Source organism: Corvus brachyrhynchos, unplaced genomic scaffold, assembly GCF_000691975.1.
Source record: "Corvus brachyrhynchos isolate BGI_N302 unplaced genomic scaffold, ASM69197v1 scaffold167, whole genome shotgun sequence".
Lineage (NCBI taxonomy): Eukaryota > Metazoa > Chordata > Aves > Passeriformes > Corvidae > Corvus > Corvus brachyrhynchos.
Window position 1 is genome coordinate 2,722,326 of NW_008239547.1, and position 27,712 is coordinate 2,750,037.

General features: G+C 38.3%; 1 protein-coding gene across 1 annotated transcript in view; it reads left to right on the top strand.

Annotated features, from left to right (window-relative positions):
- The window catches only part of GPR158 (G protein-coupled receptor 158), a 193,376-nt gene that overhangs the window by 111,326 nt on the left and 54,338 nt on the right, over window positions 1-27,712 (top strand). Inside the window, exon 6 of the mRNA XM_017741540.1 lies at window positions 27,303-27,412. Coding sequence (XP_017597029.1) covers window positions 27,303-27,412 — 110 coding nt within the window. The remainder of the gene's footprint in view (window positions 1-27,302; window positions 27,413-27,712) is intronic.

The following is a 27,712-nucleotide window of genomic DNA, read 5'->3' on the forward strand; positions in this document are numbered from 1 at the left end:
ATCATGTTTGCATCAGCTGACATTCACACACATATTCATTCATAGCAGGTGCAGAGCATATATTATCAATATACATGTTTGTCATAAGTCAGGTACCTGCAAAGCAGATTTTGCTTTTCCTGGGTTATATACATTGTTTATTTACCCCTTTCATGTTGTTTGGTGTTTTTATTTGTTTCCAAGAAGAAATGGGAATGTTTTGTGTCTTAGAGGTGTGATTTAAGACGTAGTAATATGTTCTCAGAGGTCATTGTTTCAGCTATTTGATTTGGTCCTCATTTTATGCTAGAGGAGTACATGAGAGCTCTAAGGCTAGTTAATATAGATCTCACATCTTATACACCCAAATTAGGCTATGTTTTCCATAGATAATATGAAATGAGAGTTAATATATGGAATGGAGTTCATAAGCATTACTGCACTACAGTGTTGTCTTTTAACATAAGGCTGTTTTACTTTTGTATCATCTCTTCTTCTATTGTGATTTGGAATGTAAAACTAAAAATATTTACTTTCACACTCAACCAAGTGTGGAATTACACAGCTTGGCTTAGTGCATGTAACAATGTAAGGACATTAAGTGACGGCATTTCAGTTCTAAATAACTGAAATCTCTATTCATTTGAGGATTCAATGCAAAATTACATTCTTATTTAAAAAACAAAATCCTCTTAGATTTTTTCAACACTGCTTTAAGCCTTTGGCCTCTTTGTTCTCTGCTCTTCTACACTTCCATAATTCTCGCTTTTTCTAGATCTGTTTACTCAGTCTGTCTCGGATTGTTTTGAGAGCCTTCAGCATACAAATTTCACTGTGTCTAGAAGGGGTTTATTGCCTCTCTGACTTCCCCTACCCTCCAATTAAATGGAAGCCAAAACCTACTTTGTTACATTGCTGAATTTCTTTCACTAATTGTTGTTGTTTTCATGCCTACATGCAGTGATCTATTCATAGTGTAACATCATTAATTGAAAAATAGTATCACCAGTCAGCTGCTTTTGGTGAGAAAAACAGCTGTTACGATGCCCTTCTAACCAAATGGGAAGTGCAAATGATGGTCTCCACCTAAATTTATTATTCAAGTTCTGCTATACTGATAACAACACTGATCTTTCCTGAATTATAAGCAGGCAGATGAGCTTTTTCTATTACAAATGCATAGATTTTACTCAGAAGTTGCTGGGCAGCTCACATTTCTGAAACTCTAATTTCTTATATTTTCTGTAGTCTCATAGTAACATCTCTAATTTCCCTTTACTTAGTCTTTCCAATTATGAAGGATCTCCTCTAAATGAACACTAGGCTTTCTAATTGATTTTGTTTATTTCTTTGTTCTTAGATTTTGAACAGAAAGCCAAAACCCAACCATTTTATGGATGGGTCTCTTAATTTCTGTACTTGGCATCTGAGGGGAGGATTCTCATTACTTTCCTTTTCCAGAAATACTAACTATTTTGAAACCTTTAGACCTTTCTTAATTCCCTGTCTTGCTAATGCTTGGAGCATGCTACCACAAGTTTAAAGACTCTTTGCTTGCTACAAAGACCTTAAAATAAAGTGAGCAGTAGCACAATGTTGTAAGAGAGTAGCCTGTTAATTGTATTAGGGGTCAGACCTTAGGTGATTTTAGACATCTGTAATGGGCACAAGTTGAAAAATAGGAGATTCTGACAAGATATCAGGAAACCTTTTTTTAATTGTGAGGGTTGTCAATTACCAAAACTGTTTGTCCAGAGTTTATGAAATATCCGTCTTTGGAGGTGTCAGGACTTGACTGGGCTCAGCTCTGAGCAACCTGACCTAGTACACCTGTTTTGGGCAGGGGGCTGGACTAGATGACCTCCAAAGCTCCCCTGCAAATGAAATTCTTTGAGTCTGTGTTTCTTAAATATGCATCAATAGCTGAGATTGTCACCCTATGCTCACCAAATCCTGAAGAGGAACTGGGCCTTTTATGAGTTGTTCTAGACTTGGAACTTGAAGATGAGGTGCATCATGGACAGCACTTCATGGACTATAAACAAAGTCTGAAGTGCTTGCCTCGAATGGTGATGAGTTCCACCCTAGGCATCTGGGATTATCTGATATATTAAATACCTATCATGCTCCTAGTCTACGTTAACTGAAACTCCAAACTCCATGCCATGGAATGGATTGCATGATATGATATGATATGATATAATTTGTACAGTCAGTGATTAAAGTTAAGTGAGTATGATGATTCAAAGGGCAAGGGAATAATTTCTTCTCCATGTTCTTGATATAGCAGATAAGAAGTACTAGATTTAAATTCCAGCAAGTGAAAGTTGTTAGACAGTGAGGTTGAATCTTATAACAGTAAGTTCAGCTAGATCATAAGATGGACTAGCTTTGGAGGCTGCAGAGTATCATTTTTAAAACTTAGGATTTTTTTCTTTCACTCTTCCTTTGGCTAAAAAAATCCAGATTCATTACAGCTTTGCCCTGTTTTTCCAAACTGAAAATTGTAACAAGGCAATATTGTTATCAGTTTAGAGAAACGGAGCTGTGGGGTGGAGGGCATTGACTTCCTAATGCTCATGAAATAGTTCAGTAGTGAATCCTGGAGTAGACTTTGTGCTCAGACAATTTGTTACATGCATTAGGTGTTAAGATCTGTTTCTGGGATTGTCTTACTCCCTCTTTCACACTCAAGCTGAAGTCACCTACTCTTTTGTGTTATGAGAAGGAATAGAAAGTGGGGAGTCATGGAGCTTAGATATGGATATGGGTTTTTTTCCCCTCAAATGATCTGTATGTGCATTAGCATGGAAGAAGTGAGTGGTGAGGGTTGGGAGCATGAGACTGTGGTAGGTCCATTAGTGGTAACAGTCCTGAGCAGAGCAAGGTCACTGGGAAGCTCTGGTTTTGACGCTAATGAATGTGAAAATGGAACACTGCAAAATACTCTTATGCATTTGTCCCTCAAAAGAGGGATGTGTTACTAAAGCACAGTCACTGTTTATTCCATACACATTGATGTGCACTGAGGCCAACTGAAAAAATTGCTTTTTCCAACACAATTAGCACTGCAAGTCTGCTCTGATACCCTAGATGTTTTAGGTTGATTCTTTTTTAGGATATAACTACATTGCCTTTACTCACAAAATAGTGCTTAAAGCTTTTAGAATGAACACTTGTCATTTTATTCTTTTTCGGGTAAAGAACTTGCCTGTCTTTGGTGTTGGTGTCACTGAAGTCCAAGGACACAGTGTAAATACCTGCTCTGAGCTAGTCACTGCAGATTTCCCTAGTACTCTAGGAAAGAGTCTTTCTATTTTATTTGGATCACAGTGGATTAGACATCCAGCCAATGCAAAAAGCAGATTTTAAATACCATGTTGCAAGGATTTTATATGTGCGTTGTCTTGCTTGGGCATAGAGGTGAGGGAACCGAGCAGAAGACAATGCAGTAGTTAGTTTCTCTTGGCCAATGTCCTTGTCAGACAAACATACTTTTTGAAGTTAACATGCAACCAGTAAACCAATAGTTTTTTTGAGAGCTTTGAATGCAAAATCCAGTAGTCAGCTGGTATAGCCTCTGCATTAGAGGCTACAAAGTACAGAAACATCATAGGTAGTGGAAACACTTGTGTCCTTGCCCTGAACCATGCTAAGAAAAATGTTTGTGACTGTTTTTACTGATAGGAAGCAAACACTGAATATTTTCTGCTTTTGAATAAGTTTATTTTAAATGTCAGAAAAACAAGATACATGGTGTGATAATTCTTCATGGTTGTGTCGCCACTAATCTACATAGCTATCCTAAAAAATTCTGTCAGCTACTCTCAAGGCTCTAGTTATCTCAAGGAGATAACTAGAGGCTGTTGTATATATTATCCACTTTAAGAACTGTGATTAGGCAGAGCTATGTGTCTCCTGATCTTAATTACATATTGGTATATATTGGTGTATATATATTGGTGTATATGACAAAAGTTTGGGGTATTGGAAACTCAGTAGAGCTATGAGATCATAAATTCTAAGAGATTATACAGGTGGAATTTGGTGAAGAGTATTTGTGTGTGTTCTGTGTGCTTGTGTGTATCAGTGTGCTGTGATACCTTAAGCTGGAAGGGACCTCAGGAGGCCTCTAGTCCAACTTCCTGCTCAAAGGACAGTCAGCTATAAGACTTTATACAACACAAGGTTACTAAGGGCTTTATCCAATAGGTCTTAAAAACCTGCAAGGATAGAGACTACCCAATCAGGCAGTGTGCAGGCATGCAATAAAGTCACATGGTTGTAGGTTTTTGGATAGTGATAAAATATGTGATGCTGCTGGAACATATTTTAAATGAATTTATACATAGCAGGCTGAAAATAGGTCAGTGAAGGTACAGGTACTGATTTTACTATTCTTTCACCTCTTGGACTCCCATGCACATCCTTGTGGCACTACTTCTGATACCATGACAAAGCTCGATCTTCCCCTTCTATGAATTTGAGGGTACAATATGGTATTGTAAGAGGGCCTTGCTGTTTTTGCTAGTCTGAAAGCTTTTTTTGAGAACTGAGTTCAAAGGGCACATTTTTCAGAGTCTGGATTCACTGAATAGCCAAGTGTATGTGTGAAGGGCTTGAGAGTAGGAGAGAAAAGGACAGCAGCCAGTGACCTGAGCCAACTGCCATGTTGGGTTTTCCTTGACCTTTTTATTTTAAATTAATATGTTGCACTGCCAGCTTGCAAGGACTTATGTGGTACAGTCTTGCCAGCCCTTCATTCAGAGAAATTAATCTTGTAGTGAAGGGAGCAGAGAAAGATCTTGTGGTCTTTCCTCTTTACTCATAATTCCACTGAAGTAACTTGAATGAATAAACTTACATATATAAGAATTCGTAGATAAAACTCTACATTAATATATTTTTCAGAGAAGTGATATAAAAAACCAGACTGAAGTCCTAAAAAGCAGTGAACAATTTTTAGCCAGGGGATTTAAATTTTTTTTGATATAGCATGAGCAGTAACACATGCACAAGTTAAAAATGTGCTACATTTGAAAAGTAAAAGTGTGGGGAACTCTTTTCTGATCACAGAAAGACTTGAAATACAAAAATTATCAGAGGGTAAAATGTGGGTGTGTTCATATGGAGGAAAATAGTGCTGGACATATTCATGGTATGTTCCTTACTAAAGCCTGGACCATGCTCTAATAATCCATCCTCATTGTTCTGCTCTCTAAAGCTGAACCATTCGGTGCTTGGCGAGCACTTGAGCAGGAGACCACAGCAGGGCCACTTCCATGCCAAAGAATTACTGAAAAACACCTGATTGAAAAAATTTAATCAGTGGAAGTCTTCATTTGGCCTACTGTTGCTGCTGAATTAGAAAACAGGAAGAAAGTCTTTTACAGAACTCTTTTATGTATAGTCTTTTATATATCTTTTATATAATGCTTGTTGGATCTCAGTGCAAATAAGCTAGAAAGGAGTGGAATAATTTTCTCAGCCAAACGTTTTGATGACCACATTGATCACTTGGCAAGTGAACTGAGTCAATAGGCATGATGCTTAGAATATGTTTGAATTTTACTGTAGTGGCTTAAATTTATGAAAAAATTGACACATGAAAAAAGGCACTCTCATGTATTAGTTCAAAATATGTGATAAAACTTTTACAGGAAAGATATTGAAAGACAATATATTAAATTTTTATTAAATTGTAAAACTAAAGAGGCAATAGGTTTTGATAGTAGAGATGAGCCAGGATTGAACTGTGCTGGAAAGGAAAATATTAAGAATTGTAGTCACCACGTACATATTCTCAGTAAGGCATAGTCCTTGCATCAGAGATTTACCTTCACTCATTAGTTTCGCACCGGAGAGACTGCATATTGGTGGGAGATAAATTTCAGTCATTCTTTTTCACTTATCCAGGTGTCCTTCAGTGAAAGCTGGGGGCATGTTCCTTTTTATCCAACAAATGCCTTTTCTCTTTGTTTATTCATGCTTTCATACCTAAGAGCCGAGGAACAACAGCTATAGTCAAGTGAAAAGCCTGTATGAAAATCTTGCTGAACTCATTAGATTCAGCTGTTGCCTGCTTTGTGGTTGTTGTGATCTGCATCAACAAGAATCTGAAGCTAAGTGAAAGCAGAAGCAGTTCATGCCTAAGGAAGACTTGAGTTAGATAAGCTGATACTACCATGCTGTTTCTGATATGAAATTGGCTGCAGTTCTAAACCAACGCTGTCAGAGGAAACTGGCGGTATTGTAACTCACCATGCCTTGGAATATGAGGCCGAGGTAAGACATTGACCAGTACAAAATGTACAGGTGAGCGAGAAAACATGATATCCTACCTATCAGCTTCTGTGTCACTTGACAGAGTACTGCATCAACACAGAGGACAAGTCAGTCTCCATCTCAAAGCCTGTTCCCTGTGAATAATACAGGAGCTGAGTTATGGGTTTTTTTCTCCTTTAGTTTTTCTTCTCCGTCTCTCTTCTTTTATGTATGAATGCATTAGGTATTTCCTAACCATCTACTCAGATTTTAAGTGTTGCACCATGAAGGATGATTAATGGTTAATGATAGGAGAGATAAGAAATTCAATACATTACAATGGAGGAAGAGAAGAGTTGATGTTTTTGGAAGAGATCCTTAAGAAAGGAGAATTTCATCCATCAGAGCTGAGGCTGCTCTTAGTCATTCTACAAGCTGAGAACTGAGAAGATGCAGGCAATGGTATCTTTATGGTTTTTAATATCAACTGCTAAAAGTTAAGCAGTTTGCAGGCAAAATTATATGACAACTAGTGAAATCTTTGCACTGGAAAAATTTTAAAGAATTATAACACTGATAGTGCAAAGTTTTCATTACTGTATAGCACTTCTAAACATCTCACTTCTAAACTCTGAGATAAGAGATCAGTGGAATTTAAATCAGTGCTTTTAACCCAAAGCCACGTATCATCCGATGTGTATAGGAAATTAGCTTTTTACGTGTAGAGAGGAACTTGGAAATGTAATATAAATAATTATGAGAGTAGAGACAAGTTTGCAATATAAGTTGCAATATGAAATTATCAAAACACATCAACAAGTACCAGTGTACAAGATATTCTGTATTTCTTCTAGTATTGACAATAGTAGAGTCGTCCGACGAAAATACCAAAGTTTTAGTTTGCCAGGGTTAAAAAAATGAAGAGGGAGGGCCCAGCAGGTAAAAAATTTGCCATGTAACTAGCCAGATGGATTTCTGAAAAGGAGACATTCAAACAACTCATGCCTGGGTCTAAATCTACATCACATCAAGTAGGGAGAGATGAAATTTCTGTTCTTAGAAGTAACAACAGTACTGCAGATGCAACAAAAGATGTTCATTAGAGCAAGAAATTAGTCTTTACAAAAAGATGCTTTTTTCTATGTGATACAAATTTTCTGATTTCTTGGATATAACTCTGTTTATTAGGATCACATACAAAAAGCACTATATTTTCACTATTTGATTTCTAGATCTTCTTCCTTTGTGGGACTAAGCACAGATCTGCAAATATATGCAAGTTTTGAGGAAGCTATTAGGAAATATCCTGTCCTTTATAACCAATATACAGTATCCATTTCTCTGATCTCTCTGAAATCTGAATCCAAAGTAGATTTCTTGTAGTGGCGTGATGTCGTGCAGTAAGTTCTGCACATTTTTGGGTAAAAAAACACTAACCAAACAAAAACCAACCAAACAGCAAAGAGAAATATATCAGTTCAATCAAAACTCAGAAATGGGTGGCAGGATTTCCAAGCTAAAAAAAATTTAAAGCAATTCCGAGATAATACATATGAACAAAATACATATAGAAAATAAGAGGATGAAATGAGACTTTCTTTGCACAAAAGGTTGTAAGTGGAAAAAACCAACATTTTATACAGTTCTCTTACATATCATTACATGATAATTTATCAAAATTCAATTATTTCAATCATCCACAATTTTATTATTATTTGATGTTAATATTTTAATAAGCCAGAGCCTTATTGAATATGGTTTAGTTAGTAAAAGCAAAGTAAAGAAAAAAGGAAAAGAACGATAGTGAGAAAACAAAATAGAGAACTTCTCCCTGAGGATTAAAACACAGCAAAAAGTCTAGTATAACAACTGGAAAATTTATCCAAAATTCTGTACCAAACAGTACAGAAATGAAAACAAGACACAAATGACATCTTGCACCTTAATACAGTGAGGACTCTTATTGTCACGACTACATGTTATAGGAGATATTTATAAAACCACAGATTGTACATTCAGTGCTTGTTCTTTACTTGCATACAGTTATTTCTCACTGCTCCTTGCAAGCTTTCTTCTTTCCTAAAACACCACTTACATAATTGTAGAAGATAAATCTTTTATTCTTTCTTTTTGCTTCCTCTTTATTGATGTGTGGTTTCTCTTCTCATATTTAAGTTATGAACCCTTTGGTACAGGAATGTTTGGCATTGCTGTGCCATGCACGGCAGGGTCCTAATCAATGAGTAAGAATCACATTACAAATGGCTGTTACTAATAATAACAACAGTGAAAGTGTTTAAAAGTATTTTATTAAAGGTGTGAGCAAGGACACATTTAACGGTGAATTTCTCATCTCCTCAAAGGATTGGTAGCATGCAACTGTTTTTATACTGCTAGAGAGTATAGGAACTTTATGAGAATTATCTGAGAATATTTGAGTTATGTTTGAAAAGATTAAGCCATAATAATACTAGCAGAAAAAAGCCTAATACTGATCCCACATGAAACTGCTCTGCTAATTTCTGTGGAGCTGCACCCAACTTGTATGAGAAGACATGCGTTAGGTGATAAACAAAGCAGTTAGAAATAGTAGAAGAAAATTCATTGCTCTCAGTAGAAATCTGTGGGATTTAAGATAACGGGGAATAGTGGAAAAGCTGGCAATGTGAAGGGGCAACAGCAAGAAGAGGTCCCAGTTCTACTCGAATATTTCTGTCTTCTTCTGAATAGACACAGAATGATGATTTTGCCCATTTTTAGGGGGCTGACCTGAGCTCATAAGGTGCAGACTGTCACAGTGAATGCATTCAAGCATTCCATATAAACTGGAGCAGCTCTGTTGGCATGGGTTGTAAACCGGCCAGCTTCAGATCCCTGAGTTGCCTCATGGTGGGCATGCCTTTACACATAAGGGACTTCAGACTCTCTCAAACTAACCGGGGATTTAAGACTGCTTTTCCACAGCCTGAGTAGGGTTATCAGTCCCTTGGTTTCTCCTTGGCAGCAAGACTGGATCCTATGCCTTAACAGCTGAGGAGGGCTTAGAAGGGAGTTAGATGTTACGTGGTTCAGCACTGGCATGAGTTGGGTGGGTTCAGATACTTGCTAGGTTAGACAAGGTTTTTGTGACTTACAGCAGCAAATTGGTCTGGAAGCTAGTCCTTTAGATGCCTCAGACCCCTTGGCAAGTAATTATTACTGGGTTACTTGTCTGGTTTTCTCTTATATATTGCAGACAGTAGTGTAGAGTAGAGAGGGTCCTTGCTTTGTATGTCCTGTGTGAGATTGACTCAAGGCTGGTGAGAAAGGCAGTAAGCCAAAAAGCAGGCAAAAGTAAACCTAAGCAGTTATTTGGAATACCTGGAAACTTTATCAGTGCCAGGGTCATTGGTTTTAAAAGTAATCTGAAGGGCCAAATGCATGGGGGAATGCAACCCACAGTCATAGCATACACATAAATTCTGACATATTGTGAATGTGTTGCACTGGTGCACGTGGGCAGATCCACCACAAAGGCAGAGTGTGTTCCTTGGGTGTGCTGCAATCTTGGTGCTTTGTGGTGGAGTGAAGTTGTGTTAGGAATTCCTGACAGGAGAGCATTCCCTATGCTGCAGCTCTGGCTGGGGACTGGCAGCAGTGCTTCATCTCTGACAGCATTTGCAGACTGAGAGGTTGTTACAAAGAGGTTTGGGACTACTTCATGGTGCGTGTACAAAGTTTGGGGAAGAAACAGCTTTTGATAAAGGGAAATTTTAATAGTTCTTTGTTTAACTTATTTTTTCTAATTAATTTATATTGATGCAGCTTTTGTTATATAATCAAAACCTTTTTGATCGATGTCACTGAAAGAAATATTTAAACCCATCACATGTATATCACACAGGTATATTTTGTATAGCATATGCTGATACTTATGCAGACTATGATGAAATTAATACAAGAAATCTAAAAAAGGTAAATATACGGAATGTATTAAACTATTAGAGAGTGTCCAAAGGAAGGCAATGAGGATGATGAAGGGCCTTAAGGGAAGCCATGTGAGGAGCAGCTGAGGTCACTTGTTCTGTTCATCCTGGAGGAGACTGAGGGGAGACCTCATTGCAGTTGCAACTTCCTTGTGAGAGGAAGAGGAGGGATAGGCACTGATCTCTTCTCTGTGGTGACCAGAGACAGGACCGGAGGGAATGACCTGAAATTGTGTCAGGGGAAATTTAGGTTGGATATCCAGAAAAGGTTCTTCACCCAGAGGGTGGTTGGGCACTGGAACAGCTCTCTAGGGAAATGGTCACAGCACCAAGCCTGACAGAGTTCAAGATGTGTTTGGACAACACCCTCAGGTACATGGTGTGACTCTTGGTGCTGTCCTGTGCAGGGCCAGGAGTTGGACTTGATCCTTGTGGGTCCCTTCCAACTCAGCATATTCTGTGATTCTGTGACATTTAGGAAGAAAAATAAAGGAAATTACGCTGGCATAAGGAAGTCCTTTCCACTTTTCCTTCAAGTATTTTGTCTTGTTCAAACTTTAATCTTCCTTTTAAATTTTGGAATTTTCTATAGGAAATAGTTAAATAACCACTGTTTTAAAAACATGGAGCTATGATTTAATATTCAGATATCTTCTTCTATGTCAGTCCAAGTGTATAAGTTCTCACATTAGTCAGAGTCAAAAAAAAAATTGTACATATTCCACCAGTGTGTTGTTGAATGTATTAATCTTGCTCAATTTGTTAACTACCTAATCTTCAGCACCTACTGGAGTGCTATATACAGAGCAAGTGTTCTCAGTGTTCAGCTCTCTCTCTTAAATTCTTAGTCTGGCATCACCAGCATGCTGAACCCTTGAAATGTGGGGGGTTTTCTTTAAATCTGACAGAGCTTGCTGGCCCGTAGAGTCAGCTCATCCTTTTTTCTGTCTTTATTGATGGCATTGCCTTGAAATCTGTAGAGAAGTGATCTATAGAAGTTACTTAGTCAGCTATTTATATCCATATTTATTAAATTTGTATCTACTTTCCAAGCCTTGAGGCATATTTACATCTTTGAAATCACAATCAAAATAAGTTACTGCCAAAGTGGCAGGCACTCGTAATCACCAGTTGTTGCTACAAGAGGGCAAAATGCTGTCATAACAAGTATTTTAAATCCCTAAGGAACATGTTTGTTGACCATTAATTCAATGTAAGGCTCTGTTAGAGTTTCATATGCTCAGTTGTTTGAAGACCCAGGAATTTTGAAAGATAGCTGAATCAGCAAAATACTCTAAATGCTTACCATGTAAGTCTTAAGCAAGATTAATACGTTTATTGAACAATAAGATATCTGCCAATTTCAGATGTCACCAAGAATACATTAAAAAAATCAAAGTTTCTCTTTTAGCTGCTCTTCATGTAACTTTTCTGGAACCAAAGCACATTCCAAGTTACTAGATTTGCAGGACAAGAAACTTAATCTATTTTGATCCTGAGCTGACTTTATATGGGCTGCAGTTACTGCTGTCGGTGTGCGATTAACAAATAATAAGGAGCACTTCTTTTCTCAGGCAGGATATCTTGTCTGTTTAGGATAAGGGACATCAGTGCTTACTACATTTGGAAAGCAACCCTCTAGTGTATTAGATTTTTCACAAGTGTTTACAGACTTGGCTAACCTGGTAACATGGAAAGCCTTTCGTACCAAATGACATAGTTGTGCAAGGCACTCTTTTCTGGTTTGACTCTCCAGTGTGTATAGCAAACATCAGATGTGATCAAGAACTTGTAGATGTGAAATTGATAGATAACTAATTATATTCGATACCATAATTAGTATGTGTTGCTGTTAATAGTTATAATGATAATGGATCAGATTAAACAAGGAAGTTGGCAGAATGAATTCTTGAGACGACAGTAAAGGGGAGAAAAATTCTGGTTAATTTCAACAAATGCAAGAAAAAGTTTGGAACCTTGATCTAACTTCAAGTAATGTTTAGTCTTAAATCATTAAGAAATATGTTAGAGAACAGGAAAAATGTTGAAAAAAATTGAAAGCGTTCAGAGTGAAAGAGAGAAAATTGTATAGAGCACAGAGAAGTCCCTGTTGCTAAACAGAGTGCTCTATTGGTCTAGAGAGCACAGCAGACATTCTTGAGATTTTGAGTTATCTTGAGTTATCTAAGAAAGTTCAAAGAAATATGGGTTTTTTCACCCTCCATGTATGTCTTTCATAAAGTAGATGAAATTTTGTGGCATGATGCACCGAATCTGCTAGATTCATTTCCTCAGACTGTTTAAAGTAATGCATTTTTCTCAGACATGTCACAAACAATCCTGTCAAAATCTGCCTGGATGGACTTGTTTTAAATCATAAATACTTGTTATATATATAGTAAATGTTCAAGAACCTTGAAGAAAAAGAAGGTCACGGCCTTCTGAGTACTCACAGCTCCTCAACTAAATATGAGTCTTGAAATGTTTGTTTTGGGCAGTCTCACATATGGGGTCTCACCACTTGGTTGGTTTATCTCATTGCTATCTCTCTATCTATTTTAGCAGCCTGACTTCTCTTTTAAAAAAGAGAAGTTTCTCCCTGGCCCCCTGGAGTTCAGTTATTTTGGTTTCTGTTTGCCATCTCATTCTTAGCTCTGGTGACAACTGTTAATTTTGCTCTTAAATATTTTGCCCTTCTGCTTTTATGCTCTTTTTATTGTGCAGTTGTTTATTCAACACCACAAGCATCTTGGTAGGGAGGATGGAGAAGGAAGTTCATATAAATAAATAATTGCAGTTAAATGCAGAGGACTGCCTAGCAACAAAATGCAGTGGAATATGTCTGTCCTGCTAGAAGATGGGCCTTTTCTTTGATAAATTGGTGAAATGTTTGGAGGACTCCCCCTGTGCTCAGGAAGGAGTGGAACATTTGAAGAAAGCCTCCTTCTGCTGTTTTGTTAGCTGTTAATGAACGCATTTTGTGGACCGTGCAAGTGAGCTTGTCCAGAAATGCAAATAAGCAATCTTGCCTGAGAAGGCTGCTATTTCTAATGCTTTATTTTTGCAGCTGCAGCAACAGGAAGGAAGCAGCAGGTACTGGTTATAGGTATTTTGGTTGGTGTCTCTCAAAGGAGGAGACCAAAGATGCTTGAATAGTTTAGCCATTAGTAGGGAACATGTTTCCTAATACAGCCTCAATTTTTATCATGCCAAGTCTTTTAAGGACTCAGCTTACCATTGGGTAAGCATTGCAACCTCAGATTGCCGTGCTCAGTTTTGGTGCCTTGAGGTCAAGTGAGGTACTCTTTGCATGAGATGACTGTGCTCAGTCAGGGACACAGACACCAGCATGCCTGCTTTGTTTGCTTAGGGAGCTGGATGTCCTGTAGAGAGAAGGATTTGTGCTTATCATCTGCCTAGTTTTTCTGCATGGGAAAGTGCCTTCCTTCACCAGGGCTGCAGACTCGAACCCCCTCTTCAGGTACAGAATCCTCACTTTTGTACCAAGGGTAGGTGGTAAAAAACCCAGCCTATAGACAGCATTTTTATTCAGTATCCCACTTGGTAATATTTTCCTTCTGGATGTGGCACTTGGGTTCTGTTCCCCTCTCTGGCTCAGAAGATACAAACTTTTACCACCTTGAAGAAAGATTTACTGATTTGTCTCTAGGATGCCATAGCATGAGAGGTGTTCAGCCTGTTGTGCTGATATTGTTCCATTTCACATTGCTCCACTAAACAGTAGTAAATGGGTATAAACACAAATCCAACTACAGAGCAGTAGGAAAGGTATTGTACCCATTGGTTAGATTACATATTGGTTAAAATGGGGTGACGTGGCTTTATAACTGCTTCATGGAATGGTTAACTTATTTTTAGGTATGAGTAGAAAGTAGCATATGGGCCTCAACTGTTGTCACTGAAAAAAACACAGCTTGAATTTGGTTGTTTTCCAGGTTAAATCATTCACAGTCAAGAGCTTTCCTCAGAAACCTGCTAATTGTTGTACTGCAGACAGGTGTGTTGTTTTGTCTAATCCCACTAAATTTTCAAAATAATAAAAAATTGGCTCCTCTGAGGGTTTTTTCCTTATTCACAATTAATTTCTCTGTAGTTAATGCATGTTTGAAATAAATGGCCATTATAATCACATGAAACAAACCCTAAGTTACAGGGGAAGCATAGTTCAGCAAAACAAACTCCAAGTCCCAGAGTTGTTCTGAGTGTCTGAGTTCAAATCTTTAGGACCTGAAAAGACTTCATATCATGTGAGGAAAAGGATTCAAGTTTTTAATGATAACTGAAAAAGACATTAAATATCAAAGATATGCCTATCTAATGCAACCTTACATCTCAAATGTTTTTGTGGTGTCTCAGTTTCTTTTTGAAAAAAACATTGCCCATGTGAAACAATTAAGAATTCATCAATAAGTTAACTTGTGCATTTGGTAGTGCAGTTTTCTGGAAAAGCTGAATGTATGCAAAGGTTAGAAAATGCAATATTTGGAAGATGATATGCCTGTTTATCCCTTAGGGATTGTACTGTTGCTGATGTTACAGGTGATGAGCAGCTATATAGATTGTTGAGGTGTCATGAAACTTTGTTTTCCAGAGGAGGAGAATTTACTACCCTTAGTTTCTCCCAGTCAATAATTCCAGATTGTGCAACCTGATTCCTCTCTTTCCTGCATCATTGTACTTCAGACTTCTCATCAACTGCTCAGTGACCTCCACAGACTCCTTAAAGTTTTTCAAGTCCACACTCAGTTTCCTAAAAATCTGCTTCAAGATTCATCTCCTACTTTCCACTTCCATGCAGTGTTTCCAAAGGGAGATTTCTGTTCTGAGTTGTTCTGTTTAGTTGGTTGCCACCTACACGTGTTGAAGCTTTTGAAGACTGCTCTTTCAGAGTCAAGTATGTTGTTCTCAAACTCTTAAAGAAAAATTCTTCCTGATGAAGAGTTCTGTGATGAAGAGTTCTTCTCAGGCTCCACTCAGGCCATCCAGCTCTGTTGCCGATACATTGCTTGAGGTTGCTTTGTGACAGCTTGTATGCCTAATCTTGAGATCAACGCTTTCCATTTTAGGACTTTTTAATTTTTCTTCTGTAATGGAAATGTCACGTGTCCATTGAGAACATGGCCCTCAACGTGCTGATGTCTCTGTTACTTTCTATACCATCTTATTTCTGTGTTTCTGCATTTTTCAAGAGTTGCATTAGATCCATGAAGCATGACTTTTGTTCTAGGCCCATTTCTTTCCAAATCAGTTCAGTGTTCTAAAGTTCTTTGCTTCGAGACACCCAGTTTAAAATAGCAATAAATATGAAATTAGTCTAAATAGTTCTGAAGCTTTTTCCAGCTTGTTCTCCTCTGTAGTATTTCAGAGTTGAAGGATGGGCTTTACATGGTCTAAGAGGTTACTAGCTGCTGCCTGCACTTGAAAAAAGAGGGAGTACTGAAAACTCAGAGTAAAACTTTGGAGTGGCTATTTGCAGTGCAGGGATTTTTTTTTTTTTTTTTTTAAATTAATTTTAACTCTGAACATCACATTTAACCCTAGGCTCCCTTTTGCCTGTGGAGGGAAGTAGGCACCTCTGGAGGACAGCACTCGTAACCCACCTTAGGTACCTGTAGAAGGATGATGTGGTTTGCCCTCTGCCTACAGTGCTCCCCATTGAACACAGAGGGAGCTTGGGCCAACTGTCTTGGAATTTAATGATTCACTTGTCTTCCCTAGCTCAGGTGTGTAGAATATCTACTCCAGATTCCTAGTCCCAATAGAAATAGAAGGATTATAATATCAAACCACCCTAGTTGAATGTGGTGAAGAGAATGCATATAGAGAACTTCTCACATACTGTGTGAAGGAGTGGTTTATGGCTCATGGAGATGCCCTGTGAATCATTCTGCAATAAAGTGTATTTCAGGGCTGCTTAGGATTGCAGGAGACTGATGCTGATCACGTTCTGTGTTGCTTTTCACAAAGCAGAAAACATTGGCACGGATACACTCAAATTATGCTGCTATTTTGGAATCAATGTGCTTTAGAATCTGCATGAAAAGCAACTAACTTTTGAAAGAGAATCATGATTTTACAGGCAAAAAAATCACAACAAATGCACCAAATCTGTTTCTGTATTTAAATATATATGTATTCAAATATTTATACAAACGTGATTAATTTTATGCTGTTCTTTAAAAATCACCTGGGTGGCATATGTGACTGAAAGAAAATGACAGAAGAGCTTGATCATCTTGAATACAGAAATTTATTTTGCTAAATTTGTTTTAATTTCTCAGTCATAATAATTTTTCAATATCTGCTCAACACTCTACAAATATTCTTCTTGCATAGATTTCTATTAAACAGGGTTGTTTTTCCTTTTGACTAGACTAAAAAAGTATGAGCACTCTGGCCCTCTTAGGCAAGCAAACTGTCCAAATAATTTTTTTGGAAGGTGGAAATGTTTGTATCCATGTGATAAAAGAACAATAAGAATGTCTTCCTACTAGGAAGAAAAATTGTGTTTCATTCCTATTTCCATAGTTTCTACTATGGAGTGAATTTTGAGTTTGCAGGTGTTGGTTGGTTGGCTGGTTTCTTCTGGACTTCATTAATTACCTGTAAAGAATTAATTATGTTAATAACATAATTTGTTTGATACAGTTAGTGTAGATTGAAGGTTAATGTAGATTATGCCAGCAAGGTATGTCACTCATTTTTACAATTCATCCAATTACCAATAGCTTCAGTTTACCTAAAGCAGATTTATGAGAGACATTCTTCATTAGGGAACATTAGGAGATGGAGTGTTCCCAGCACTTCTTCTGGAGGCTGGTCACGCCATGGTCTCTGGCTTGTCCCCACTGCTGTTGTTGCTACAGGTGCATAAGCTGAAAATGAAAAGTCAATAGTTCCAGCAGAGATGTCTGCAGTAAACTAATCAGCACTGGCTGGATTGAGATGTCCGGCTGGTGTTTTGTGGAGAGAGTTTTTCTAAATTGCTTGTTGTCAAAATAAATACCAACAAAAATTGTCCTGAGGAGGATAGCAGACAGTTCTGTCCTGCTCTTCGCTGTGGTTTAGCAGGGTATTTCAAAGTCCTGGTCTGTCCCCATTATCTTTTCCAAATAGCCATCTTAATAGTTGATGTCAATAAAATTCCTACCATGACTCATGAACCTGCCAGCATGCAGTTCAGACAGAGCATGCAGACAGAAAGGAGGCATTTCTGAAGAACCTAAACCATCAGATAGCTTTTTTTCTCACGAAGTTTGTGTTAAATACTTCTCTGGCTTTGTTAGATTAAAATGAGGAGATAGGTATTTTTGGAACTGTGAATACTGCAAGTTTTCTTTTCCCCAGGTAGGAGTCACTATTTGGAAATACTCAAATAACACTCCACCCCCCCACATCTTACACTGTATATTTGTAGGGATTTCAGCTATAGTGTAACAAGATAAAAAAAGTCTGTGTGAGTCTCTTTTGTGACCTGTGTCTTGCATTAAGTATACTTGACAAATTGCTCTGAATAATTTAATCTATTTTGTCTTGATTTAGCTGCAGCTCTTGCAAGATTTATTTTAATATAGACTACTTCACAATTATGTTTTTAAAAGATTCCTTTTTCCTAAAATCACAGATGTGGTCTTAAAATTAATTGTTAGATTTTCCGTAGTTTTAATAAAATAATGAAAATACATGTCCTTAAAACTATTATTAAAATGTGTCAGTGATTTGGCAAATGAGGAGACTGAAGAGATGTCAAGGTTTTTTCATTAGAGATGGGTCAGCTCGTTAAAATGTTTCTCTTTCTGCTTCTTCGGTTACCACATTCTTTTTTTGAAAAGATGATAGTAATGCACCCAATAAGTAAGTTAAGGGTTTTTTTTCACATAGGAAGTAGATAAACTAGGACATTCAGTTGACTGTTGTCATTTACCCAGGTGGCATGTCACATGGAAGAAAATGTATCTGAACAGATGAAAGAAGCAGTTGGATTATAAAAGTTAACTGGCAGAAGAAGCAAATATTTTAGAAGATATTTTGACTTTGCAGCTTCCTTTGATTTTCCACTTTTATAACATCAGCATGAACAATTTTTGGTGTGCCTGTACATTGCCTAGATAAAACATTCGGATGAAATTATTTCTATTAATTTTGAATGACGTTTTTTGAGTGTAATGCAAACTATGAAAATAGAAGCTTTGAATGATTAAGGAGCTCAGCTTCTCCTCTGTATTTCACTTGTGTTTCTCTTCTCAGCCTTAGTGTGCATGAGGCTGGAGCCCTGAATGCCCCATCTGCTCATCTTTGCTTTTAGTGTTGCTGCTGGCAGATCATGTCTAATAATCTTCACTCAAAACCTGACCATTTGCTTGGTCAGGAAACCCACATTTTCATGTATCTTTCAGTATTTAACTGGAAAGTAATTGAAGACCTTTTCATCTAAGTTTAAAAAACATCAAATGAAAAAGTGCAGAACATCAGTGCTATCTACACTGCTCTTAGCACTCTTTTTGAAGACAAGAAGCCAGATATTTTTTAAATATTTGGTAGTTGCCTTTCAGTGAAGTCGATGGCTCCTGACTCCCTTGCTAGGCCCTTAGAATCTTTAAAGTCAGATCAATGACTATGCATTAATTTTGTGCTTCAAGGCTGTGGTTGGTGACCTACGTGAGTCAGGAAAAGCATTTTGCTCTGTACACAAACAGAGAATCCACAAACTACGTGGATTCTGGTAGGCTTTAAATTTTCAAACACAACAGTTACTGTTGTTTTTAAAGAATCTTGTTCAAACACGTTTTAAACTTTCTGAGGCAGTGTCTTGATTTCAGAGGAAACTTCAGACCTCCAGCCAAGTCCACATCTGGCCAGTTTGAAGTGTCTGAATTGCTGAGATGAGCCAACTCTCAAGTCCTCAGGGACTGACTTCTGAGGCTGTTCAGGCTGTTTTTAGGGTAACTGTATTAAAGACTGTGAGGTTGTCAGGAGGGAGCCAACATACATGTGTGGCATAGACATCTACCAAAGACAGAGAAATAAGTGGCACATCCAAGCAGATGAGTAGGAAGGTCAGTTGGGCCAACCAAGCTCATTACTTTTTGGACTCCCTGAAAAGTATTTATTTGCTTCTTTTGCTTTATGGTAATGGTGAAGCAGAAGTACCTTTGAGTGAAAGGGAAAGCATAGTGTGAAATTCTGACTTTATTTTCTCTTCTGCCTTACATGGGACATGATTAAAGCTAGCAGATTTTTTTTTCAGCTTGGATTTTTCAGTGTTAGGTAATTTGTTCATTGTGGTACACTTTGGCGTGGTCTCAATGGAACTTCTGAGCCTCAGACCTTCTCCCTGTCTTGTACTGCTTCTACAGAAGCATCCAATAACCAGCAGTGGTCAGGAAGACACCTGTCTTGGACAAACATTTGCCCCTAAGGAACTGGACTTGCCACCTCCATCACCTCAGTGCCTACAGCCCCTTAGACTGGAAGATGTCATACTTACTGATTGATCATGTTTTACCTGTTTAGTGTCACCACTCCCTGGGCCAGTACCACTGAAATCTCTCCTTGTATTTGAGAGTTTTGCAGCTGAAGTTAAATAGTTTATTCTATTACAGTGAAAAGCTAAGCATGATCTCTGTGTTTGGAAACAGATGCAGAGAACATATGTGATAATCCAGTGTTTCAAGGTGATTCCTGTTTCTTCTCAATTCCTCAAAGGGTTCCCACAGCAGCCTGGAGGAGAGGTCTAGTCCTTTTGGTAATACTAGTTTTTATGCTTTTTTTTTTTTTTTTTTCCCCAAAGAGGGTGCAGACCTGGTGTGATATCTTTCTTTGTAACCCTTTTCTCTTGTTGGTTGTGAATTGACACTTGGAGTACCTTTCAACCCTTAGCATTTATAACCAATTCAGCCAGGGCATCAGTTGATGTCTATCATAAGCTAATGAACTGCTTTGTGACAAAGTTTTATCCTTTATTAGGAAAAAGTCCTGGATTGCTCTTCTCTACTGTGTGGACCTTGTTGGACATAAAAATTCATTTGTTGTGATCAAATCTATCTACAAGAGTGCAAGCATGTCTCTTGTTAAAGCCGTTGTGGATTACATGTTGATTTTTTCATTACTTGACTTTAAAATACTATTTATTAGACCAAAGCAAATAGGAACAGTGAAGCTGGATCATTAGTAAGGCTTAAGCAAAGGCTAGAATTTATGGGGAATAAATGCATTTTCAGGCCATGTGTTCAAGTCATTTATGAATAAATATTTCCAGAGCTGGTAGGATCTGTGGCATATCACTTTTTCTCTTTGGATTGGAGGAAATACATGACAGCATCTTGGAAACCACATGGAAGGGGTTTTTTTCCTCAAAATAACCTATTCAGGGGTGTCTTGTCAATAGTTAGTTGAGATCTCCCTTATGAACAGAGGAAGGAAAAAAAAAGAGGGAAAGTAATCGAAGATATATCCATAAAAAGGCATTCTAAGTATGCAGTCTTTTGTCAAACCAGAATGATCTTGAAGGTTCTGTTTGCTTAATCTCCAGTGAAATCTCTCAGGAGGCTAAATGTCTCTACTGTAAAATATGCGTTCCATAAAGAACTTTAGAGTTCTGTTGTTACTGCCTGGTGAGGATGAATCCAAAGGGTAATAAAACCTAGTGATAGCAAAACATTCTGATGAATCAAGTTCTAGAAGTCTGCCCTTTCATTCTACACTGGTGTTGGTGGTTATGTGTTTATACTGGGTCTTGGTCTTCCAAAAGACTTTACAGGCAAGACATATCTTTGCTAAAACACAGACAGAAGTTTAATAGGTATTTTATTAATAGATATTTTAAGATAGGCAATGAAGAAGACAGCAATATCTACAGTTGAAAGTATAGTGGGAAGGAAAAAAAGATTTCAGTAGGTAGAGTTTCAATCTGGACTTTGTGTGGGTGATGAGGAAAAGTTTGTCTTCTTTTATGAAGAAACCCAGAAGATTTTACTTAAATGGCTGCAAGGATTTTGCCTATGAGATACATCTTATCTGAAATGCATTGCCCCCAGCAGCAGAGTGCTTCCAATGCTGTATACTGGGAAGTTGATTCAGTTCCAATTCAGAGGCATATAGAATATTATTCTATTATAAATATAGAATTTATAATGATAAAACCTACTGAGTAGTTACCGTTGTTTTGTGCAGCAAATGTGTGCTTTACAGAGGCATCGAGCTAATGATCCGGTGCAGCTTGGCTCTAAAATGGTGAGATTTGCAAGGATAGCAGGGTTTGATGTACTGTGTGCTCACAGGCCTATTATAGGAAGATGTAATGTCTCAAAAAGCACATGTGGTTTAAAAAATGGGGTGGAAGTGGAAGGAAGTGTTCTTATATTCAGTTATTATCATACTAAAATGTTGTGTGTAGCTGCACCGGAAATGCTTGTGGATGGTACAGGGCTGGATAAGGAGCTGTGCATTCGCTAATATTTAAGCAGATGATCTGAGCTGTGACTCATGCTGCGAGCAGTGGTATGTGGAGCCCGTGCACAGGCTCATGAGTGCCTTCATTCATCCCATCTGTTGAGATGGCAGTGTGCCCACATACAAGTGGATTGGTCCCTTTCCTAGGAAGTGTAGTGCCAGACTGTTATGAGTTTGGATGGCAAGCTTATCTAACATTGCAAACAACATCTCTGCTGCAGGAAATCCCCCCTCAGTGTTAGGATTGAAGCATTAATAGGTGACTTGAGATACCCTGGAGGATATTTGACTAGTTGAAAGAAACTGCTGAAACATGGCAGAAGAAAGAAGACTGCTGATCCCTCAGCATGGCAGGATACTGAGAGGAAGTATCTGATGGCTTGTTGCATAGCAGAATTGCCTAGAGACAGCTGTTGCAGTCAGGCAAGGGCAGATGGTGCTGGGCAGTGGAACAGATCCGATGGATCTCTTCACAGTATCTCCTAGATATGGAGATTAATGGAATCCTCGTTAATGGAATTAGCCCAAAAGGCATTATCTTGAATAGCTGTGTCATGTCCTGCATTGAACTGTGCAGAGTACTTCCAGAAAACTCTGAAGTTCAATTAAAAAGTAGGTAGTTTTCCTGTAAAGTTTTTTGTGTTAAGTGGGCACAATTTTAAGATGAATTTGGTTATTTGCAAATGAGAAAAAACCCATTACTTTTGCGTCATTTTTGTCTAAAGTGGGTGACTTGCACCTCAGATCTCTAAGCAGATGATGCTTATGCTCAAATTCTAAGCTCTGAATTTCATTTTCATCTATAGAACGTGGATAACATCCCTGTCCACAGCACTAGGAACTAGATGAGCTCTAAAGGTCCATTCCAGCCTAAATCTTAGTGTGAGTCTACAACTGAGGGCAAAAATAAGAAGAGTTCAAAAATTTCGAACACCTTGGGGCTTTTGGAGTTAAGGTCCTGCTCAAAATTTTTCATGTTTAGCTTTAGGATTATTAGCAGTGACAATACTCGTATTTTTTAAAGCTCTTTGACTTCTGATCTTATGAGATGTTGTAGTGTTGCCAATTCCCTCTCAACATGAAGTATAGCAATTTGATGATTGTAGAGGAAAATGAGTTTTCGATCTATTCATGTGACTTCTGTGGCTTAAGAATTTAAGTAAAAAGTACTTGTCTTAAATACATTACAAAGTTGGCTGTATAATTACAGCTGGCTATAAAGTGCTTGGCTTAGTCCTCCTAATGCAGATTATTAATTGACATATAGTGAAGCAAATTCCCTAAAATAAATGCTGTAGTGCCTTTCTAGTCAATGGAGATGTGTATTTGAAACCTTTAGGCCAAGCTCCTGTCCAAGTAGCTGAAGCTGAATTTCTTCAAGGTACTGGGTTATCTATGAAACTTGCATTAGTAGTCCTGATTTACTAAACCCCCTAAAACAGTGTAGGAAGAAATTATATGTTTGATTTAGCCAGACTAAATCCTGGTCAGTGCACCTTGGGGAAGTGCACAGTATAAAAATATTTTTGCCTACATCTGATGCCAAGGTGAAAGGCAGAATTAACCATCTTTTAATGTGCACAGTAAAGTTAATCTGAAAGACTCAAGAGCATTTTGTGATGCAGTTTTGCTCACTATTAACATTATAGGGCTATAATAAGGTCTATTTTTTTTTTTAAAGGATCTTTCTAAAATGCTGTTTATCTTTTAAGAAGCAATGGCACTGAGCTCTAAAACTCAATAATTCCCAATTTTTTGTGTGGATGAACTCTGTTAGCTTTTTGAATGTTCAATTGTTCAGTGTTAGTTCTCTTCACACTTTTACTTTCCTACCTGTCCCGATAAGGAAAATTTGCTGTAATATGTGAGGTGCTTTTATTGACTTCAGCTGTTGTCTTTAGAGAGCGTGTGTCTGTTCACCATGTCAGATGAATAACTGAGCCGGCTGATCTCTGTGTCAGCAAGCTAAGTCCCTCTTCCGTGTCTGTAATTCTCCAGCTCTAAACACACTTGACAGTTAGCTGGTGACCTTAGGAAGTCTTTTCATCTCTGACTCCACAAGTGGTAGCGTGACTACTGGAACAGTGTTTTGGCAAGGATAATAATAGCTTAAACCACGCTGAGTTTAAAAGCAAACATCTAAATGCATTTGTCCAAATGACAGAGATGAGCCACAGCTCATGAAATCTCACGCACAGCTGCAGTAACCAGGACAAGAACAGACATTGTTTGACTTATCTTCTTCTGGTTACCAAATGATTTTCCCCAGATCATTTTGTTTAAGTAGCAGAAACTGATGTCTAGTATTTAAGTGGATGCCAGGAGCTGGCAGAACTGATGATAACACATTTCTTTATGTACAGTAAAAAGGTTTTGTTACATCCATCAGCAAAATATCCCAGCATTTTTAAGGAGATAATGGTCTAATGGATCACACGTGCAAAAAGGGAAAATGAAATATTGCCAGATTTTTGGTGGGTAGGGTAGTCTTTTAGAACTGAGGGATTCCCTTGTTCTGCTGAGAGCAGCCTGGATATGTGGGTGAATCTGATGCTCATCCTACACTCCTCACTTGGAGCTCAGCAACCCTTTGCTGCACATTTGTCGTCACTTGAAGAAGGCTTAACTCTGGGGATAACAGTAGGGAATGGGGGTTTTGATAAGGTGGAAGAGGCTTATACAAAACTAACTGGAGACTTTTCTGTGTTATGTTCCTCTTTTTTTTTTTGTTTGGGTTTTTTGGGTTTTTTTTTTAACTAGGGGAGAGTGAGGGATGGAATGCAGCAGCCATACTTTGGACCAGATTCTTTGCAAGAATTGTATTCCACCTGGGTTAAAAAACTGAGCAAGGCTTCCAGGGCAGTGTTTCTGTAGCCTCTTGGCTCCAATCCATTAAAGATTCTTCAGTTTAGAAATCGTTCCTCTAAAATTCATGGGGCTTATAAGAGATGTAATGCTAACAAGAACTTAGAGAGGGCAGTCACCTGAACATCCTCGTGAGCCCTGATGGGAATGGGAATGACATATTCTTAGAATAGCCTTCTGCGATGCCTAAGAATAAAGCAAAATATACACATAGCAATTCTTGTTCTTCAAAGCCTGGGTCCATGACAGACCACGTGCAAGAATAGGCAGAAATGGACACTGGCCCTACTGAAGGCACTGTTACAATTCTCCATCATATAAACACAGGAAGATCCAAAAGGGACTCAAACTTGGGTAAAGTCTTTCTTCTGCAATATCCATCCCCACTGGGTGAAGGAGCCGTTAAAATGTGTCTATTTCAAATGGGAGCCTTGCCTCTGCAGCCTTCACGGTGAGCTGTCACATGCCAGCTCACACCAGGCTGCATTTGAAGTGGTGGTTTCTTGGTTGATATCTAGCCAAATGCCTCAGCTGCTCATACAAATGACTCAATGCAAATCAATGAGATTTTCTAGACACAAGCAGTTAATGTTTCAACAAGCAGCAGCAGATGAAATTGCTGTGTCAGATTGCATGGCAAAGAGAGCTGTTGCCCTTGTTCAGAAAATTTTATGCCTGGAGAGTTTTCAGACCTTCCCATTTCAATTATCTGAAAAATTCTGCTTTCAAATCAACTTTGAAATGTTCAGAGTCTCTGTATGCCAGTCTTTTTTTGACATTGTTTTTCTTCTTTGGAAGAATCAAAAACGAAACATGGTGTTTTTTACCCCCTGGCAAACCTCAGGAGACAAGTTACTGCTACAGACTTTGCTCAGGTTCTGCAACTGTCCTAATGTATATAACTGTATATTAGGATAAGAGGTCATCGCTGCCTTTCAGGTCTTTCTGAGAAGCTTTTTGCTGGATGTTCTGTTTGCCCAAGCATGGTCATGCACATGTTGATGCATTTTGGTTTTCCAGCTGATTTTCCAAGGAGAAAAGCTGAATGCTGCTGCCTTTCCAACATGCAGAATTTGTCAGAATCCCAGAAAATGTCTACATTGAAGCATGTCAAATCAGGAAACAGTTTTTCACCCAGAGGGTGGTTGGGCACTGGAACAGGCTCCACAGGGAAGTGGTCACAGCACCAAGCCTGACAAAGTTCAAGAAGCATTTGGAGAGTCTCAAGCACGGTGTGACTCTTGAGGTATCCTGTGCAGTGCCAGGAGTTGGACTTGATGATCCCTGTGGGTCCCTTCCAACTCAGTATATTCTGTGATTCTATGTCAGTCCAATAACAGTGAAAAAAAGTAGGTTAAATTTTGCAGCACAGTTTGATTCAGCAAATCATATTTTTAAAAGAAATAGTTTGATTGTGCTGTATAAAAGAGCATGCCAGTGAAGCACAGCGGCTTCCATCTCTCTCAGCCCACATCTGCCATTTTTGCCCCCACTCTTCTAAAGAAGTCTATGTCACCCGAAGGATGTAGTCCTGGGCTTTTGGCCAATATCCTGAACTTGAATTCCACATAGAAGAGCTTTTACTTAGGGAAATAATATGTGACAGCCAGTAGGCACAATACTACCTCTGCTGCCAGAATGTACTGACTGTAAATGAAGCTGTGACAGATGGCCTGAAATGTTTCAGTGCTTGCTTTCTCTAGACCAGGATTACCTAATTAATTTGTACTGTGGTGCATTGGGTTGTTTTACCGGGTTGTGGTCAGACACACTGAATGCACGGGATCTAGGTTTGTTGGACCAAGCAGGGTCCACAGGTGGGGTAAGGACAGGTTACCAATAAATCCCTGGGACAGCAGGCTCCTGGTGGGACCAGATGAGTGGGAAGGTATATGGGATCAACCCTCAGGACACCAGGGACAATGTCTGTTGGAAGGAGAAGAAACGGACTCCTGGTTCAAATTGTGACTTTCACTGAGCAACCCTGTTTTAGAGAAGAGTGCTATTTTTCTTGATAGTGAAGCTTCTATATGCACTGTACCTACAGAAGTAGCTTTCTGTTACTGCTTACAGAGTGTTGTCCTTGTGCATGGTCCTTGGCAGACAGGGCAAAAGGCTTGTAGGACCTCTTTTGTTGTGATTAGAGAAATACGTAGGTGAACAAAAAGCTTATTTTCCTTAAATAAGTGGTGATGCATAGGGAGATTTGGTATAGCTTAGATAAAATATATGGGGCAGAAAGAGTTAAGTGTGTCATAAATATTTCGTATTTTGGATAGAGACTAGTGCAATCATTTTTAGTTTGGCAGAGAAAAATGAGCAGCTATCATTTTGCTAGGTTTTTTAGGAGTGACTTTGAAGTGTAACCTAGTAAATACAGCCTATCAAACCAGAATTAAGCCAGCTGCGTTATTACTTGAATAGCTCAAGGAAAATGTCCTTGTCTGTTCTATCCTCTTCTCTGGGTACATGTTTTCACTCAGTTAAGAAAAGTCAGTGGAATTGCATTTAAAAGTGTTGTCACTTCACAGTCTGTCACAGGGTTTTTGCCAGCTCTCTTCAAAATGGAGTTGGTGCCTAGAACTGTGCCAGCTGGTTGATCTGATCATCCCGACGCTTTACTAGAAAATCTGAATATACAGCAGTACGAGCTGAAATGTGTCTGCTGTCCTGTTTTGCAACTATTCTGCATTTGAATGAAGAACTACTTTTTCATGAAAGCAGTACTGAAGCTCTCTCTATCTTTCTGTTCTATAGGTTGTCATTTTGTATTTTGAGCCAAGTATATTTCGCTGTGTTCTCCTAAGATGGGTTCGTCTTCTGGGCTTTGCTACTGTTTATGGAACTGTGACACTCAAGCTGCACAGGTATTTCACATATTAATTTCCATCTCTGTGGGAGTATGTGCAATCTGTGTGGGTACTTAGATGGAAGAGCTGCAAATATTATCATAAACAAGTGCCATTTCTGGTTTTAAACTCACTGTGTATTTCTCTTCAATTTTCCTGCTCAAATTATATGCCACTAATCTGAGTTGAGAGCTATAAATGCTGACAGGATTTGATGAAAAATATATATGCATCAACTGTAAAATTGTGCAAGAACCCCTTTTCACAGGAGGTGAATGTATTTTCTTCGAATATAAAAAATAAAGAAGTGTTCATAGA